Consider the following 17,770-nt stretch of genomic DNA (forward strand, 5'->3'; position numbering starts at 1 on the left):
GAAGATTATGACAAGGGAACAATGAGGTTCCAATGAAGATCCCAGTGGAGGATCAAATACTCTGCCTTTGTGAGCATCGTGAGGGTAGCAAAGGGTGGTTCTTTGAACTTTTCATTCTCTGCCCTGTCTGGCCAATGGTATCATGAAAGCCTCTGAAATAGAAAGGGACTTCAGGGGCACCTGGGTGGCTCAGTTGGTTAAGCGTCTGCCTTCGGCTCAGGTCATGATCCCCGGGGCCTGGGATTGAGTCCTGCCTCAGGCTCCCTGCTCAGCGGGAGTCTGCTTCTCCCTCTCCCTCTGCCCCTCCCTGCCGCTTATGCTCATTCTCTCTCTCTCTCTCTCTAAAATGAATAAATTAAAAACTTAAAAAAAAAAGGGGGACTTCAGTTTCTTTTCTGGCTATGCTTAGGATAGGATGGACTTCAGGCAACCTTGGAATTAGAGCTTATTTGTGTTTAACTTACATGAATTCAACCATTGCACTCAATACAGAGAGTGTAAAAATTAAGCAGTGTGAATTATCCTGCAGTTTTTCACTAAATGAATGTCTGCTCCAGATCGACTGTGAGAGAGAAAGGGAAAGTATAAATCTGTAAGCAACGTCTTTATACAGAGCTCAACCCAAAACAACACAATTGGATTTAGCGCTGGCAGGAAAACCAATTGTGTTGACTTATCAAGAAATATGGCCAGTCTCCAGAAGAATCTAGAGGTAATTTTGGCTGTACAAGGTATTCTCCTTAAGTGCTGACTTTGAAAGTTCCAAATAAAATATGATGGGCGTGTAGAATGGGCAGCACAGAAAATGTCACAAGCAGCATAATTAGCTAATAGTAACAACAACAACAGCTAACACTTTACAGCACTGTTCTAAACATTTTTACATCTATTAATTAATTTAATTCTCAAAAACAATCCTAAGAAGTAAGAAGGCAGATTTTTTATAATCCCCAGTTTACAGATGAAAATAAGACCTGCCCAAGTTCACACAGCTAACAAGTGACAGGAACCAGAATATGAAGATATAAATGTGTGTTTTGTCCTCCCTACTGCAGGTTAGTTTTCTCTTGCAAGCTCAGAAAGATAGCCCTTTCTTTGTATAATGTTACCTTGGGTGTGCTTTTGTAGGCCAGAGCCAAAAAAAAAAAAAAAGCAGGCCTACCAGGCAGAGAAGATAATGTCCTTCCTAGCTAATTTTTTCAAAAGCCTTGCCTCTCTGAGAAATGTTATGGTGCGTTATGCTACACAGACAGAAGAAGAGAAAGTTGCTTGGACTTTTTCAAGCAACTTGATTTGAAGAGAGGTAAATATTTATTCAACAAGACAACAAGGAAAAGTCCTTTGCAGTTCCCACACGGGCTGGTCCATGCCTAGTGACTATCAGTGGCTGGGGTGGTGATTGAACAGTCACAGCTTTAGTCCCAAGAACTTCAGTGCCATGTCCAACCTTGGCACAGAAGCCTCAGGATCTTCCCTTCAAGTGAACATCAAGGCTGGAAAAATGAGCCTGTAAGTGGTAACTTATGTAGGTCAAGGCAGGTGACCCTTCCCCAGAAATGCTGCCCTGCAAGGACTTTCTGAGCCTTTGTTTGACTATATGGGATAGGGTTAGAAATAGAAGAATCTCAGGTTAGGACAAAGACTGAAATTTTGCTACTGCAGATTAAACTTGATTTTGAGAACTACAAGAATGTTACATGTCTTGCCCCATGATATTGTGGAATAAAATGCATCCCTGCTACATAGATAAGGAGCAAATTCCTGAGAGAAGGGACTAGAGTTCACCTTGGTAAGAAAGCAGTGGAGTGAAGGTCTTGGGGAGGTGCAGGAGGTGATGAAACAAATTAGGCCTCCACACAGATAACATTCCTGAACACAGCAAGATAAGGGAACAAAGGCATATCCTTGGCTGACTAGAGATAGGGAAACAAAGAAGAGACTGCTGTGGGTGGCCTCCAGAGAGAGTGATGGACAGGGAGGGAAGAGGGATGTTGCATGATGGGAGGGAAGCGGAAAGAAACTTGGAGGAAAAGTGCTTAAACTTGTATAATAAATGTGCTGCTTTAAATCGGCCTGCTTGGTGTGGCTTTCCCTCCAACTGGTGGACTGAGAGAAGAGACAGGACTAAATGCAAACAGAGTTCAATTTCATGAGTCTGTTCAACACTAAGGTGGTCTTATCTCTCTGTGCACTACTATACGTGACAAGAGTGTCTATGAGATACACTTGGTGTCATAATATGTATGATGCATCCTGGGACAAGAGGACAACAGAGAGAATGGTAGAGAGGGTGAGTGAGGCAGAGCTGACTGGCCAGGTAGTCAATGGGTTCAAGGCAACCAGCATCCCCAAAACAGACCCAAAACCCAATGAGCACAGCACATCTTGCTGTGGTTTGATCAGGATTCAGCAGGGAACGCCAATTTTGAGGTCAGAGAAGAGGAGCACGGAGACTCTAGGCTGAGTCCCAGTCAATCCTCAGGCCAACTGGCAGGAGAAATAGGATGTAAGAGGTGAAGGGAGAACAGAACTCAGAATTTCCATGAAATCAATAAAGAAGGAAACAAAAAGGAGCTGGACTCAGAGGCCTCCCAGTGCCCAGAGCTGATGCAGGGTCTACTGGAAACTGGTCAGTAATATCACTTAATTCTAAGCCTCCGAAGGTATATATTGACAGTAGTGATGGTAACAAGGGCCAATAGGCCTGGGCTCAGGAGCAGTGCTCCTGAGTTCAAATCCCTGCTCAACCACTTACAACTTGCCTGTGAAATCTTAGTTAACTTCTACCTACCCCATGTATCGCATGTGTGAATGAAGCTAACTAATATCACCTACTCAAAGAGTTACTGTTTAACATAATTGAACAATTTAGGTTAGGCACCTAATACATACAGAGTAACCATACATCCCAGTTTGTCTGAGATAGCCCAGTTTATGTTTACCACCAGATATAATTGTTAGTAAAGCTTCCTTTTACTGAATACTGTCCTGGTTTGATTTCTGCTTCTGACCAAGATGGAATAACATGGAGTTAACCTCCTGCCTGAAGAAACTTTAAAAACTGAACAATACACTTGTGGTGAGTGTAGTATAACATATCGACTTGTAAAATCACTATGTTGTACACATGAAATTAATGTAACACTGTATGTCAACTATACTTCAATTTTAAAAGATGAACAATATATGTAACAATGATTCTCAAGCTATTAGACATCAGAGAACAAAACAATGAGCCCTGAGAGAGGAGTCCACTGATTTCCCTAGCTTACTGCCTGGACAAAGTTTCCAGGTCACAGAGGAGGGAAGGGAGATGGAGCTGAGAGTTCCAGAAGGTCAACACAGCTAAAGTTCTCAGAACCAAGAGTCAGGGAAAAGGATGCACAGAGAACTCAGGAGGCCTACAGAGGGTCAACCGCAAGTACTGATAAACAAATGTGTGAGAAAACTCCCCCAAGTGCAGGGAAAAAAACACCCTCCAAATTAGAACAATATCCTCTATTAATGGCTTTCCCCAACAGCCAGAATGAAAATCTCATAATTCATAGGGCATCGGTTAGATTGCTAAGAAGGATCTGACTTCAGTTGTAGAGAAAAATTAACCCTAGATTAAATGCTTCTCTGGTCCCACCTAACAAAGTTTAAAAGCAAGATCTACATGAATTAAGCTGTTTCCTAGTAATTTACTATATTCCAAAAAACTCTCAAGAACATTTATAGGAATACAAAATACTGTCAATCTAGACTTCTTTACCCAGCAAAAATATCTTTCAAAAAACAAAAGCTACTTCGGTTGCTTCCATATCTTGGCTACTGTAAATGATGCTGCAGTAAACATAGGAGGGCATATGTTGTCTCAAATTAGTGCTTTCATTTCTTTTGGGAAAATACCCAGTAGTGGAATTATTGTATCATATGGTATTTCCCTTTTGAAATTTCTGAGGAATCCTTATACTGTTTCCACAATGGCTGTGGCAATTTACATTCCCACCAACAGTATACAACTCTTTTTTCTCCATATCTTCACTAACACTTGTTATTTCTTGTCTTTTTTATTTTAGCCATTCTGAAAGGTGTAAGGTGACATCTCATTGTGGTTTTGATTTGCATTTCCTTGATGATTAGTGATGTTAAGCATCTTTTCATGTGTCTACTAGCCATATGTATGTCTTCTTTGGAAAAAATGTCTATTCAGGTCCTCTTCCCATTTTTTAATTGGATTGTCTGGTTTTTAGGTGTTGAATTGTATATGTTCTTTATATATTTTATATAGTAACCCCTTATCAGATATATCATTTGCAAATATCTTCTTCCATTCACTAGGTTGTCTTTTGGCTTTGTTGATGGTTTCCTTCACTATGCAAAAGCTCTTATTTTGATGTATTCCCAATAGTTTATTTTTGTTTTGTTTCCCTTGCCTTAGGAGACATATCTAGAAAAATGTTGCTATGGCCAATGTCAGAGAAATTACTGCCTATGTTCTCTTCTAGGATTTTTATGGAAGCAATCTAAGTGTCCATTGATAAAAAATGGTAAGGAAGATGTGGTACATACATATTATAAAATATTGTGCAGCCATAAAAAAAGAATGGGATTATGCCACTTGAAACAACATAGACAGGTCTAGAAGGCATTATGCTAAGTGAAATGAGTCAGAGTAGGAAAGACAAATACCATATGATTTCACTTATATGAGGAATCTAAAAAAATTAATAAGCAAATTAAAAGCAGAATCAGATCTGTAAAGACAGAGAATAAACTAATGGTTGCCAGAGAGAAGGGGGGTAGGAGGATGGACAAAATGGCTGAGGAGGAGTAGGAAATACAGGCTTCCAGTTATGGAATGAATAAGTCACATAAATAAAAGGCACAACATAAGGAATATAGTCAATGATATTGTAAAAGCACTGTATGGTGACAGATGGTAGCTACACTTGTGATGAGCATAGCATAATGTATAAACCTATTGAATCACACTATGTTCTACACCTGAAACTAATGTAACATTGTGTCAACTACAATCAAAAAAAAATTAAGCTGAATACTTTTTCAGACACACACAATCTGAAAGAATTTATAACCAGCAGACTTATAATTCAAGAAATATTAAAGAAAGTCCTTTAAGCAGAAGAAAAATTATTCCAGATATAAACTTGGATTCAGAAATTTTAACTGCCTTAGTAAATACAATAATGTCTTCTTTTCTTTAAAATCTTTTTTTTCAGATTTTATCCATTTATTTGAGAGGGAGAGAGAGAATGTGAGAGAGCACAAGCAGGGAGGAGGGAAAGAGGGAGAGGGAGAAGCAGACTCCCACTGAGCAGAGAGCCCAACAAAGGGCTTGGTTCCAGGACCCTGGGATCATGACCTGAGCTGAAAGCAGACACTTAACTGACTGAGCCACCCAGGTGCCCCGCTTTTTTTTTTTTTTAACACTTATTTATTTTAGAGAGAGAGCATGCAGGGGGTAGGGGCAGAGGGAGAGGAAAGAGAATCTCAGGCAGACTCCATGCTGAACTTGGAGGCTGACACAGGACTCAACCTCACAACCCTGAGATCATGACCTGAGCCAAAATCAAGAGTCACTCGCTCAACTGTCTGAGCCACCCAGGTGCCCCAATAATTATTTTTTCTTATCACTTAATTTTATCACTTAAATCATTATAGAAAATATCAACTGTGGGGTGCCTGGGTGGCTCAGTCAGTTAAGGCTCTTGATTTTGGTTCAGCTCATGATCTCAGGGTCCTGGTATTGAGCCCCGCATTAGGCTCCACACTCAGCAGGAGTGCTCCCTCTGCCACTCCTTAGCTCATGCTCTCTGCTCTCTCTCCCTCTCTCTAAAATAAATGAATAAATCTTTAAAAAAAAAAAAGAGAAAGAAAATATCAACTGCTTAAAACAGACACACACATACACACACATATATATAACCATATATATATAACTTATAAAATGATAAAATTATAAACCCTACAGCAACCACTAAAATAACACAATGAAGAGTTATAGATAACAGACCAACAAAGGATAAAAATGGAATCAGAAAAGATACTCAATCCAAAAACAAAGTACAAAAAAAATAGTAAGAGGAATTTAAAAGGAGATGATAAAAACTGAAGAAAAGGATATAGTCCAAACATATGAAACGTATGAAAGCCCAAGAACAATACTCAAATTAAATGTAAATAGCTTAAATCCACCAATCAAAAAGCAAATTGTCAAACTGGATTAAAAAAAAAGTAATACCCAATTACATGCTGCCTATAAAAAACTCATATTAAATATAAAAATTAAAGCTACATACTATGCAAATACTAATCAAAATTAAAATGAAAAGGCTACATTAATAACAAAGTTAGATTTCAGAAAAAAAACTTTACCATAATTAAAGATAGCCACTTCATAATGAGAGAGGTCAATTCATCAGTAATAAATACCAATTCTAAATATTTATACAGCCATCAAAGTAAATCTCAAAGTGATGGAACTGCAATGAGAAATAGAAAAGGTGTCATGAGCATCTGCCTTCAGCTCAGGTCATGATCCCAGGGTCGTGGGATCTAGCCCCACATCGGGCTCCCTGCTCAGTGGGGAGTCTGCTTCGCCCTCTGATTCTCCCCCATCTTGTGCTCTCTCACTCTCTCTCTCTAAAATAAATAAAAAAATATTTTTTAAAAAAAGGTGTCGGGCGCCTGGGTGGCTCAGATGGTTTAAGTGTCTGCCTTCGGCTCAGGTCCTGATCCCTGGGTCCTGGGATCAAGTCCCACATCAGGCTCCCTGCTCCATGGGAGCCTGCTTCTCCCTCTGCTTCTCTCTCTCTCTCTCTCTGTCTCTCATGAACAAATAAATAAAATCTTTAAAAATAAATAAATAAATAAATAAATAAAACCCAAAAAGGTAGTATATTAAAAAAAAAAAAAAGGTGTCATTTTTGCCAAAGATTTCAATACTCCTCTCTCAATAATGGATAAACCATGTAGTTAGAAAATCAGAAAGCCATGAGAGACTATGGACTTCAGGAGATGAACTGAGGGTTTCAGAGGGGAGGGTGTTGGGGGGATGGGCTAGCCTGGTGATGGCTATTAAGGAGGGCATGTATTGCAATGAGCATTGGGTGTTATATGCAAGTAATGAATCACGGAACACTACATCAAAAAGTAATGAAGTACTATATGGTGACTAACATATTAAAAAAAAAAATGAACCTCTAAGAAATTTAAAAAAAAAGTAAATAAGTAAAAAGAAAGAAAATTTGAACAACATTAGCAACCAACTTAACCTAAGTGACATGACTATAAAATTTATCAACAAGAAACATTCTTGGGTGCCTGGGTGGCTCAGTCGTTAAGCATCTGCCTTCAGCTCAGGTCATGATCCCAGGGTCCTGGGATCAAGTCCCACATCAGGCTTCCTGCTCAGTGGGAAGCCTGCTTCTCCCTCTCCCACTCCCCCTGCTTGTGTTCCTGCTCTTGCTGTCTCTCTCTCTGTCAAATAAATAAATAAAATCTATAAAAAAATAAAAAATAAAAAAATAAACATTCTTTTCAAGTGTACATGAAATATATACCAAATTAGGTCCTAACATAGGCCATAAAACAAGTCTCAACAAATTTATAAGGATTTAAGTCATACCAAGTATGTTCTCTGATCACAGTGGGATAAATTACAAATCAATAACACAAAAATATCTCAAAAGTCTTCTAAATATTTGGAAACTAAATGTATCATATGATCTCACTGATATGAGGAATTCTTAATTGCAGGAAACAAACTGAGGGTTGCTGGAGTGGGGGGTGGGATGGGAGGGATGGGGTGGCTTGGTGATAGACATTAGGGAGGGTATGTGCTATGGTGAGCGCTGTGAATTGTGCAAGACCGTTGAATCACAGATCTGTACCTCTGAAACAAATAATGCAATATACTTTAAGGAAAAAAAAAAGAAGAAGAAGATAGCAGGAGGGGAAGAATGAAGGGGGGGAAATAGGAGGGGGAGACGAACCATGAGAGACAATGGACTCTGAAAAACAAACTGAGGGTTCTAGAGGGGAGGGGGGTGGGAGGATGGGTTAGCCTGGTGATGGGTATTAAAGAGGGCATGTACTGCATGGAGCACTGGGTGTTATACACAAACAATGAATCATGGAACACTACATCAAAAACTAATGATGTAATGTATGGTGATTAACATAACAATAAAAAAATTTTTTTAATTATGAAATACATAAGACAAACTGACCAAAATGTGTAGGACATGTATGCTGAAAACTACAAAACATTGCTGAGAAATAGTAAGGCCTAGGTACATGGAGAGATACACCATGCTCATGCATCAAAAGACTCAAAATACGGGCGCCTGGGTGGCTCAGATGGTTAAGCGTCTGCCTTTGGCTCAGGTCATGATCCCAGGGTCCTGGGATCGAGTCCCGCATTGGGCTCCCTGCTCCTTGGGAGCCTGCTTCTCCCTCTGCCTCTCTCTTTCTCTCTCTGTCTCTCATGAATAAATAAATAAAATCTTTAAAAAAAAAAACTCAAAATACTGTTAGTGCACGAAATCTTCTCAAATTCACATGCAGATTCAACCCATTCCTAATAAAAATCCCAGGAGACATTTTTTAGAAATTGACTATCTGGTTCTAAAATTCATTTAGAAATGCAAAAGACTCAGAATAACCAAAATGGCTGTTAATTGGAAGAAAATTGGAGGATTTACACTACCTAACTGGTAAGACTACTTCTAGAAAACAATCAAAACGGTATGTTATCAGCGAACAGTAGACAAAAAAATCAGTGGAAGAGAATAGTGGACCCAGAAATACTCACATATGGACAAATGATTTTTCACAAAGATTCAAAGGTGATTTAATTGAGAAAAAATAGTCTTTTTTTTTTTTTTTTAGAAAGAATAGTCTTTTCAATAAATAAATGCTGGAGTAATCATACAAATATACATATATTCATACATACATACAAATGTACATACATATACACACATGTGCATGCACATACACACACATACACATATATACCTCAACCCATACCTAGCTCCAAATACAAAAATTAAAGCAAAATGAAAAGAAAGTATCAAGCCCAAATGGGTTTACTGGTGAATTCTACCAAACATTTAAAGAAGAAATTATACAAAGTGCCTACAATCTCTTTCAGAAGATAGAACCAGAAGGGACACATCCTAACACATTCTATGAGGCCAGCATTACCCTAACACCAAAACCAGAAAAAGGAATGAATTATAGGAAAGAGACCAACATCTCTCATAAAGATAGATGCAAAAATCCTTAACAAAATATTAGCAAATCAAATTAGCAAATTTGCTAATCAAATCCAACAATGTATAAAAAGGATAATACACATGACCAAGTGGAATTTATCCCAGGTATGCAAGGCTGGTTCAACATTTGAATGTCAAATAATGTAGTCCATCACATCAAGAGACTAAAAAAGAAAAATCACATCATCATATCAATACATGCAAAAAAGCATTTAACAAAATCTAACACCCTTTCATGATAAAAACTCTCAGCAAACTAGGAAAAGAGGGGAACTTCCTCAAATTTATAGAGAAGAGTTACAAAAATCCTACAACTAACGTCATACCTAATGGTGAGAAACTCAAAGCTTTCCCACTAAGATCAGGTAAAATGTAAAGATGTCCTCTCTTGGAACTCCTTTTCAACATTATTCTGGAAGTTCTACCTAATGCAATAAGAAAAGAAAAAGAAATTAAAAGTATATGGATTAACTGCTATTCAACATAGTACTAGAAGTCCTAGCCTCAGCAATCAGACAACAAAAAGAAATAAAAAGTCATCTGAATCGGCAAAGAAGAAGTCAAACTCTCACTCTTTGCAGATGATACGATACTTTATATGGAAAACCCAAAAGATTCCACCCCAAAACTGCTAGAACTCATACAGGAATTCAGTAAAGTGGCAGGATATAAAATCAATCCACAGAAATCAGTGGCATTTCTATACACCAACAACAAACCAGAAGAAAGAGAAATTAAGGAGTCTATCCCATTTACAATTGCACCCAAAACCATAAGATACCTAGGAATAAATCTAACCAAAGAGGCAAAGGATCTGTACTCAGAAAACTATAGAATACTCATGAAAGAAATTGAGGAAGACACAAAAAATGGAAAAATGTTCCATGCTCATGGATTGGAAGAACAAATATTGTGAAAATGTCTATGCTACCTAGAGCAATCTACACATTTAATGCCATCCCTATCAAAATACCATCAACTTTTTTCAAAGAAAAAGTACAAATGATCCTAAAATATGTATGGAACCAGAAAAGACCCCGCATAGCCAGAGGAATGTTGAAAAAGAAAAGCAAAGCTGGTGGCATCCCAATTCTGGACTTCAAGCTCTATTACAAAGCTGTAATCATCAAGACAGTATGGTACTGGCACAAAAACAGACACATAGATCAATGGAACAGAATAAAGAGCCCAGAAATGGACCCTCAACTCTATGGTCAACTAATCTTCGACAAAGCAGGAAAGAATGTCCAATGGAAAAAAGACAGTCTCTTCAACAAATGGTGTTGGGAAAATTAGACAGCCACATGCGGAAGAATGAAACTGGACCATTTCCTTACACCACATACAAAAATAGACTCAAAATGGATGAAAGACCTCAATGTGAGACAGGAGTCCATCAAAACCCTATAGGAGAATACAGGCAGCAACCTCTTCGACCTCAGCCACAGCAACTTCTTCCTAGACACTTCACCAAAGGCAAGGGAAGCAAGGGCAAAAATGAAATATTGGGACTTCATCAAGATTAAAAGCTTTTGCAAAGCAAAGGAAACAGTCAACAAAACCAAAAGACAACCGACAGAATGGGAGAAGATATTTGCAAATGACATACCAGGCAAAGGGTTAGTATCCAAAATCTATAAAGAACTTATCAAACTCAACACCCAAAGAACAAACAATACAATCAGGAAATGGGCAGAAAACATGAACAGATATTTCTGCAAAGAAGACATCCAAATGGCCAACAGACACATGAAAAAGTGTTCAACATCACTTGGCATCAGGGAAATCCAAATCAAAACCTCAATGAGATACCACCTCACACCAGTCAGAATGGCTAAAATGAACAAGTCAGGAAATGACAGATGTTGGCGAAGATGAGGAGAAAGGGGAACCCTCCTACACTGTTGGTGGGAATGTAAGCTGGTGCAACCACTCTGGAAAACAGTATGGAGGTTCCTCAAAAAGTTGAATTTAGAGATACCATATGATCCAGCAATTGCACTAGTGGATATTTACCCCAAAGATACAAATGTAGGGATCCAAAGGGGTACGTGCACCCCGATGTTTATAGCAGCAATGTCCACAATAGCCAAACTGTGGAAAGAGCCAAGATGTCCATCGACAGACAAATGGATAAAGAAGATGTGGTATGTATATGTGTGTGTCTATATATATATATACACACACACACACACACACACACACACACACTGGAATATTATTCAGCCATCAAAAAATCCGAAATCTTGCCATTTGCAATGACATGGATGGAACTAGAGGGTATTATGCTAAGCGAAATAAGTCAATCAGAGAGACAAGTATCATATGATCTCACTGTTATGAGGAATTTGAGAAACAAGACAGAGGATCACAGGGGAAGGGAGGAAAAAATGAAACAAGATGAAACCACAGAGGCAGACAAACCGTAAGAGACTCTTAGGAAACAAACTGAGGGTTGTTGGAGTGGTGGGGGGTTGGAGGGATGGGGGGGCTGGGTGATGGACATTGGGGAGGGTATGTGCTATGGTGAGTGCTGTGAATTGTGTAAGACTGATGAATCACAGAACTGTACGCCTGAAACAAATAATACATTATATGTTAAAAAAAGAAGAAGAAGAAAATAGGAAGGGAAAAATGAAGGGGGGAATATCGGAGGGGAGGACAAACCATGAGAGACTCTGGACTCTGAGAAGCAAACTGAGGGTTCTAGAGGGGAGGGGGGTGGGGGGATGGGTTAGTCGGGATGGGTATTAAGGAGGGCATGTATTGCATGGAGCACTGGGTGTTATACACAAACAATGAATCATGGAACACTACACCAAAAACTAATGATGTAATGTATGGTGACATAATAAAAAAAAAAAGTATATGGATTAAGAAGGAAGAAATAAAACTATCTTTGTTCTCGGATGACATGATCACTTTTACAGAAAATCCTAAATTTAAAAAAATCCAAGCTAATTCACAAAGAATCTTGGAACTAATTAGTGATTACAGTGAGGTTGTGGGGACAAGGTTAATATACAAATGTTAATTTCTTTCCTATATACCAACAATGAATAAGTAGAATCTAAAACTAAAAACAGGATCATTTACATTAGCACCCCAAAAATGAAATATGTAGGTATAAATTGACCAAAACATGCATAAGGTCTATATGAGGAAATGACAAAACTATGATGAAAGAAATAAAATATGAACTAAATAAATGGAAAGATATCCCATGTTCATGGATAGGAAGCATCAAGATGTCAGTTCTTCCCAATTTGATCCACAGATTCAATGCAATCCCAATCAAAATCCTAGAAATTGAGATGTCCAGATATTGACAAACTGATTCTAAAATTTATGGAGAGGCAGAAGACTCAGAATACTCAACACAATATTGAGGAAGAAGAACAAAGTTGCAGGACTGACACTATCAGACTTCAAGACTTACTATAAAGCTAGAGTCATCAAGACAGTATGGTATTGGAGAAAGGAGCAAAGGAGCAGAAGCAATACAATGGAGCAAAAATAGTCTCTTCAACAAATCATGCTGGAACACCTGGGCATCCACATGTGGAAGAATAATCTAGACACAGACCTTATACCCTTCACAAACATTAACCTAAAATTGATCACAGACCTAAATGTAAATCAGAAAAAATAGACTCCTAGAAGATAACATAGGAGAAAATCTAGAGGACCTTAGGAAGAGTGTTGACTTTTTATATATGACACCAAGTGCTCAATCCATGAAATAAATAATCAGTAAGCTGGACTTCACTAAAATTAAAAACTTCTGCTCTGTAAGACAATATCAAGAGAATGAGAAGACAAAATATAGACTGGGGGAAAATATTTGAAAAACACACATCTAGTAAATGACTCCTCCAAGATAAACAAAGAGCCCTTAAAACTCCATGGTAAAAAACAAATAACCCAATTAAAAAATGGGCCAAGGACCTTAACAGACATCACTCCAAAGAAAATATATAGATGCCAATAAGCATATGAAAAGATACTCCACATTATATGTCATCAGGAAAATGTAAATTAAAACAACAATCAGGGGAGCCTGGGTGGCTCAGATGGTTAAGCGTCTGCCTTCGGCTCAGGTCATGATCTCAGGGTCCTGGGATCGAGCCCCGCATTGGGCTTCCTGCTCCTTGGGAGCCTGCTTCTCCCTCTGCCTCTCTCTCTCTGTCTCTGTCTCTCATGAATAAATAAATAAAATCTTTAAAAAAATAAAAAATAAAAAAAATAAAACAACAATCAGATATCACTATATACCTGTTAGAATGGCCCAAGTCCAGAGCACTGACAACATCAAATGATGGCAAGAATATGGAGCAACAGGAATTCTCATTCATTGCTGGTGAGAATGCAAGATGGTACAGCCACTTCTGAATTCAGTTTGGTGGTTTCTCACAAAACTAAACACACTCTTACCATGCAATCCAGCAATTGTTGCTCCTTGATATTTACCCAGAGGAGTTGAAAACTTATGTCCAAACAAAAACCTGCACATGGATGTTTGTAGCAGCTTTCTTCATAATTCCCCAAATTTGGAAGCAAGCAAAATGTCCTTCAGTAGGTGAATGGATAAACTGGTACACCCAGACAAGGGAATATTATTCATCACTAAAAAGAAATGCATTATTGAGCCATAAAAAGACATAGAGGAACCTTAAATACATATTACTAAGTGAAAGAAGCCAATCTATATGAGGCTACATACTTATGATTCCATCTATATTACATTCTGGAAAATACAAAACCATGGAGACAGTAACAAGATCAGTGGTTGCCAGAGATCAGGGGAGAGGGAGGGATGATTAGGGCAGTAAAAGTACTCTGTATGATATCATAATGTTAAATACATGTCATTATACATTTCCAGACCCATAGATGTACAACACCACGAGTGAACTGTAATGTAAACTATAGACTTTGGGTGATTATGATAGGTCAATATAGGCTCATCAATTATAACCAGTCCAAGCTGGTGGGGGATATTGATGATGGGAGATGCTGTGCATGTTTGGGGGCAGGGAGTATATCTCTGTACTTTCCCTTCTATTTTGCTGTGAATCTAAAACTCTGAAATAACTATTGATTAAAAAGAAGAAGATGAAGAAAGAAATTTTAGTATTAGTACAATCTCACCTTCCATAGTCATAAAGGCCCAAGAATGAAGCTAGGTCTGATCTGAAGACAGGCCCAGAGAGTAGATCTAGGAATAGGGAGTTGGGGAATACAGACTAAGAGCTTGAATTTTGGGGGGTAGACAGACCTAGGTTAAAACCCTAACCCTGCCATTTACCGGCCATGTGACCTTGAGCAAGGGCCTAGCCTTCTTTGAGTTCTCAGATTTCTCCTTTATAAAGAGTGATAGAAAGCAGCAGATGCAAGGAAGTGGTAGTATAAAGAGTAGTAGCCTTCTAGGGTGGCTGGGGGGGGCGGGTAGGGATCAAATAAGATGATGCAGAAAAAGAGTGAAGAATCACATCCTGTATACAGTAAACACAAAACGGCTTTCTAAAAAGAAAAAAATACATCAAAGCTCTGAGCAAGAAGGGGATGCTGAGCATAGATGCTTGGTCACTGGGGGTGAAAGTGAACCCCTAAGGCAGAGTGTCCTGCAGGGTAACCCTTGAGTACAAGGCTCTCTGCCAAGCCCTGAGAGTATTAATAGGCTTGGTTTTATTTTCAGGATGAAATCATAACAGGAAAGAGTGTAAAGACCTTTTATTTTTTTTAATAATCTAGCTAAATGTGTCACTTGTCCTAAGTGAGTTGCTAATGGAACTAATCTACTGGCCACAGCATGTATTTAGCAGAACAGTCACAAATGTTTAGAAACAAGACTATCTCTCTGTCAATGAGGATGCCCTGTCCTCAAAAAGTGGAGCTTCTTAGGGATAAAAGGTGAGGCTACAGGGACAGTAAGTAATCTGGTCACACCAAGGGAGAGACAAACAGAAAGCCAGACAGATCTGTTGCAGAAAGCAGCAGATGCAAGCCTGAGCTGACCTTTGAAGGTTATGCTCATTGCAAATTCCTTTTCCTTAAGGGTTGTCAGGCTATCAAAGTAAAATTTTCAAAAAGTTAAAAACACGATTCTCATATAAACAATGAGCATATGCCAAAGTTTTATTTAATTACCAGTGAGAGAACCAGCAGGATGACAAAGCTGGATACAGAAATCAATACATATAGGAGGGGGATTGCTGCATGAAGTTTGCTAAATCAGATTCTAAACTAGCTAGTGTCCTACAAGGCAATAAAAGCATAACCACTGGGTTATCTTTCTATTGCACATAAATCATTTGCATCTCTACCAGACAAAAACAATTTGTTCCTTGTCTGTTATTAGTAAATAGTAAACAAAATTACATTCCCCTAGAGCAGGGGATCAGCAAACTAAGGCGTATGGGCCATTCCGGTCTGCCTCATGTTTCTGTAAATAAAGTTTTATTGGAATATAGTGACACACATTTGTTTTCCTACTATCTGTGGCAAAGTTGATTAATTGTGAGAGAGAAAATACGGCTTGAAGAGCCTAAAATATTTGTTATCTGGTTTTTGTGGTTTTTTTAAGCCTTCTGATTTTTTTTATTATTCAAAAAGGCTTCATTTTTTAATTTATCTTTCTGACTCTGTGCTTGGGCCTTTAACACTTTCACAACGATTTTCTGCTCCTCAATAAGGAAAGCATGCTTGATCCTGTCACGAACACACTTAGCACACATGGAACCACCATAGGCCCTGCTGACGTGTTTTTTCGTTTTGGACAACCTCATAAGGACTTTAGGTCTCACAGCACAAACTCCTCGAAGTCGGCCTGGGCACACGCCACGTGCAGATTTTGGTGCTTTCCCAACCTTCTGGGTATAAAGGTAAACGATTCTATTACCAGGGGTTCGGAACAGCCTAGTTTTGTTAGAGGCTGTATTATAGGACAGCCTACGACTGTAGGTCAAACGCTGGACCATTCTGAATGCTTATGGACGCCGTCCCCAGAAGAGGACTGTTACCTGGCTTTTTATAGGATATGTTTGCTGACCCCTGCCCTAAATAGTCAACACTTAGGTGGGCTTGTTACTCAGTATTCTAGTATGACACTGAAAAGATATGCAAGTATGAAATCATCACAATGTACACTTCAAGTATCTTACAATTCTTTTTGTCAATTATATCTCAATAAAGCTGAAAAAAAAGTAAAATAAAATTCTGCACTAGGGAAAAAACAGAATGGGCATGCTGGGATCTTTTGGCTTTATTTACAAATTTCAGCTAGACAGATATACAGACCAATCGATAGATAAATGGATGGTAGATAAATAGATAGATAGACGAATAGTTGTTTTTTGTTTTTTGTTTTTTTTTAAACAAGGCTAACTGCCCTTCAGGGTAAATGCAACTTCCACTCCAATAACTACGGCTGAGGAAGTCTACCACTTTCCTAGGGAAAGGATTATATGGATGGTCAACCATTATTTTTTTTAAAGATTTTATTTATTTATTTGAGAGAGAGAGTGAGTGAGAGAGAGAGAGAGAACACAAGCTGGGGGAGAGGCAGAGGGAGAAGCAGACTCCTTGCTGAGCAAGGAGCCCGACATGGGGCTCCATCCCAGGACCCTGTGATCATGACCTGAGCAGAAGGCAGACGCTTAACCGACTGAGCCACCCAGGCACCCCTGGCCACCATTATTAATACAGAATTAACAGAACGGGAAGATACTCAGCAGGAAGAGTAAAATGTCCTGAAGACTCTCCTTGGCCCACAGCTCAACCTTTTGGTTCACTTTTTCCTTTGATGAGACCCTGCCCACACAGCACTAAGAACTGGATTTGACCTCATCTATGTCTGGAATGGCAGCTATTCCCTGAAAGACTTGGAGGCCCTGTTTGAGAGTGTCTTAAATGCAGGCAGAGAGGGGAGTCGGGAGAACTATAAGGATGTCCATTGCAGAATTCTTTAATGGCAACAAAGTAGAAATTACCTAAATTTTCAATGATAGGGCATGCTTAAATAAAAATGGCTTAAATTAAGTCACACAATAAATACTCTGAAATCATTAGAAACGGAGATAAATCTGTGTATTAAGGAAGACATCCATTATATATGTGGAAAGAACAAATCTGGTCCCAAAGAGCATGTACAATATGATTTATTGTTTTAAAAGATATAAATGCATGAAAAAATCTGGAAGGACAAACATCAACTTGCTAATAGTTATTACCACTGGGTAGTGAACTTTTATTTTCTTCTTTGTAATCATCTGGTTTTCTTTATCCTAATTGTTCTATGGGGGGGGGGTGTGAAATGACCTGTATCATAAATAAACATTAAAGAGTATTTTAAAAGACCTTCTTCATAGGGAGCTGTGTATTATCAGCTGTTAAGAGAGGGCAACTTGTTTTTATTTCCAATATATGCATCTATGTCAATTTAAGACTTTTTATTAAAAGGATGTAGTATAGGGCGCCTGGGT

At 38.6% G+C, this 17,770-nt stretch overlaps 2 protein-coding genes across 3 annotated transcripts in view; both read right to left on the bottom strand.

Moving 5' to 3' along the window:
* The window catches only part of CDH13 (cadherin 13), a 1,404,901-nt gene that overhangs the window by 1,185,674 nt on the left and 201,457 nt on the right, over positions 1-17,770 (bottom strand). The window lies entirely within an intron of this gene.
* Positions 15,854-16,792, bottom strand: LOC118023525 (60S ribosomal protein L34-like). The gene has a single exon (XM_035024715.1). It carries the CDS (start codon positions 16,265-16,267, stop codon positions 15,869-15,871), a length of 399 nt encoding a protein of 132 aa, XP_034880606.1. The 5' UTR covers positions 16,268-16,792; the 3' UTR covers positions 15,854-15,868.

This window comes from Mirounga leonina, unplaced genomic scaffold (assembly GCF_011800145.1).
Source record: "Mirounga leonina isolate KUSES-001 unplaced genomic scaffold, KU_Mleo_1.0 Mir_180, whole genome shotgun sequence".
Classification (NCBI taxonomy): Eukaryota; Metazoa; Chordata; class Mammalia; order Carnivora; family Phocidae; genus Mirounga; species Mirounga leonina.

What these genes read in the sequence shown, in the direction of transcription:
- LOC118023525 (XM_035024715.1), bottom strand. Translation starts at nt 16,267, where the DNA reads ATGGTCCAGCGTTTGACCTACAGTCGTAGGCTGTCCTATAATACAGCC.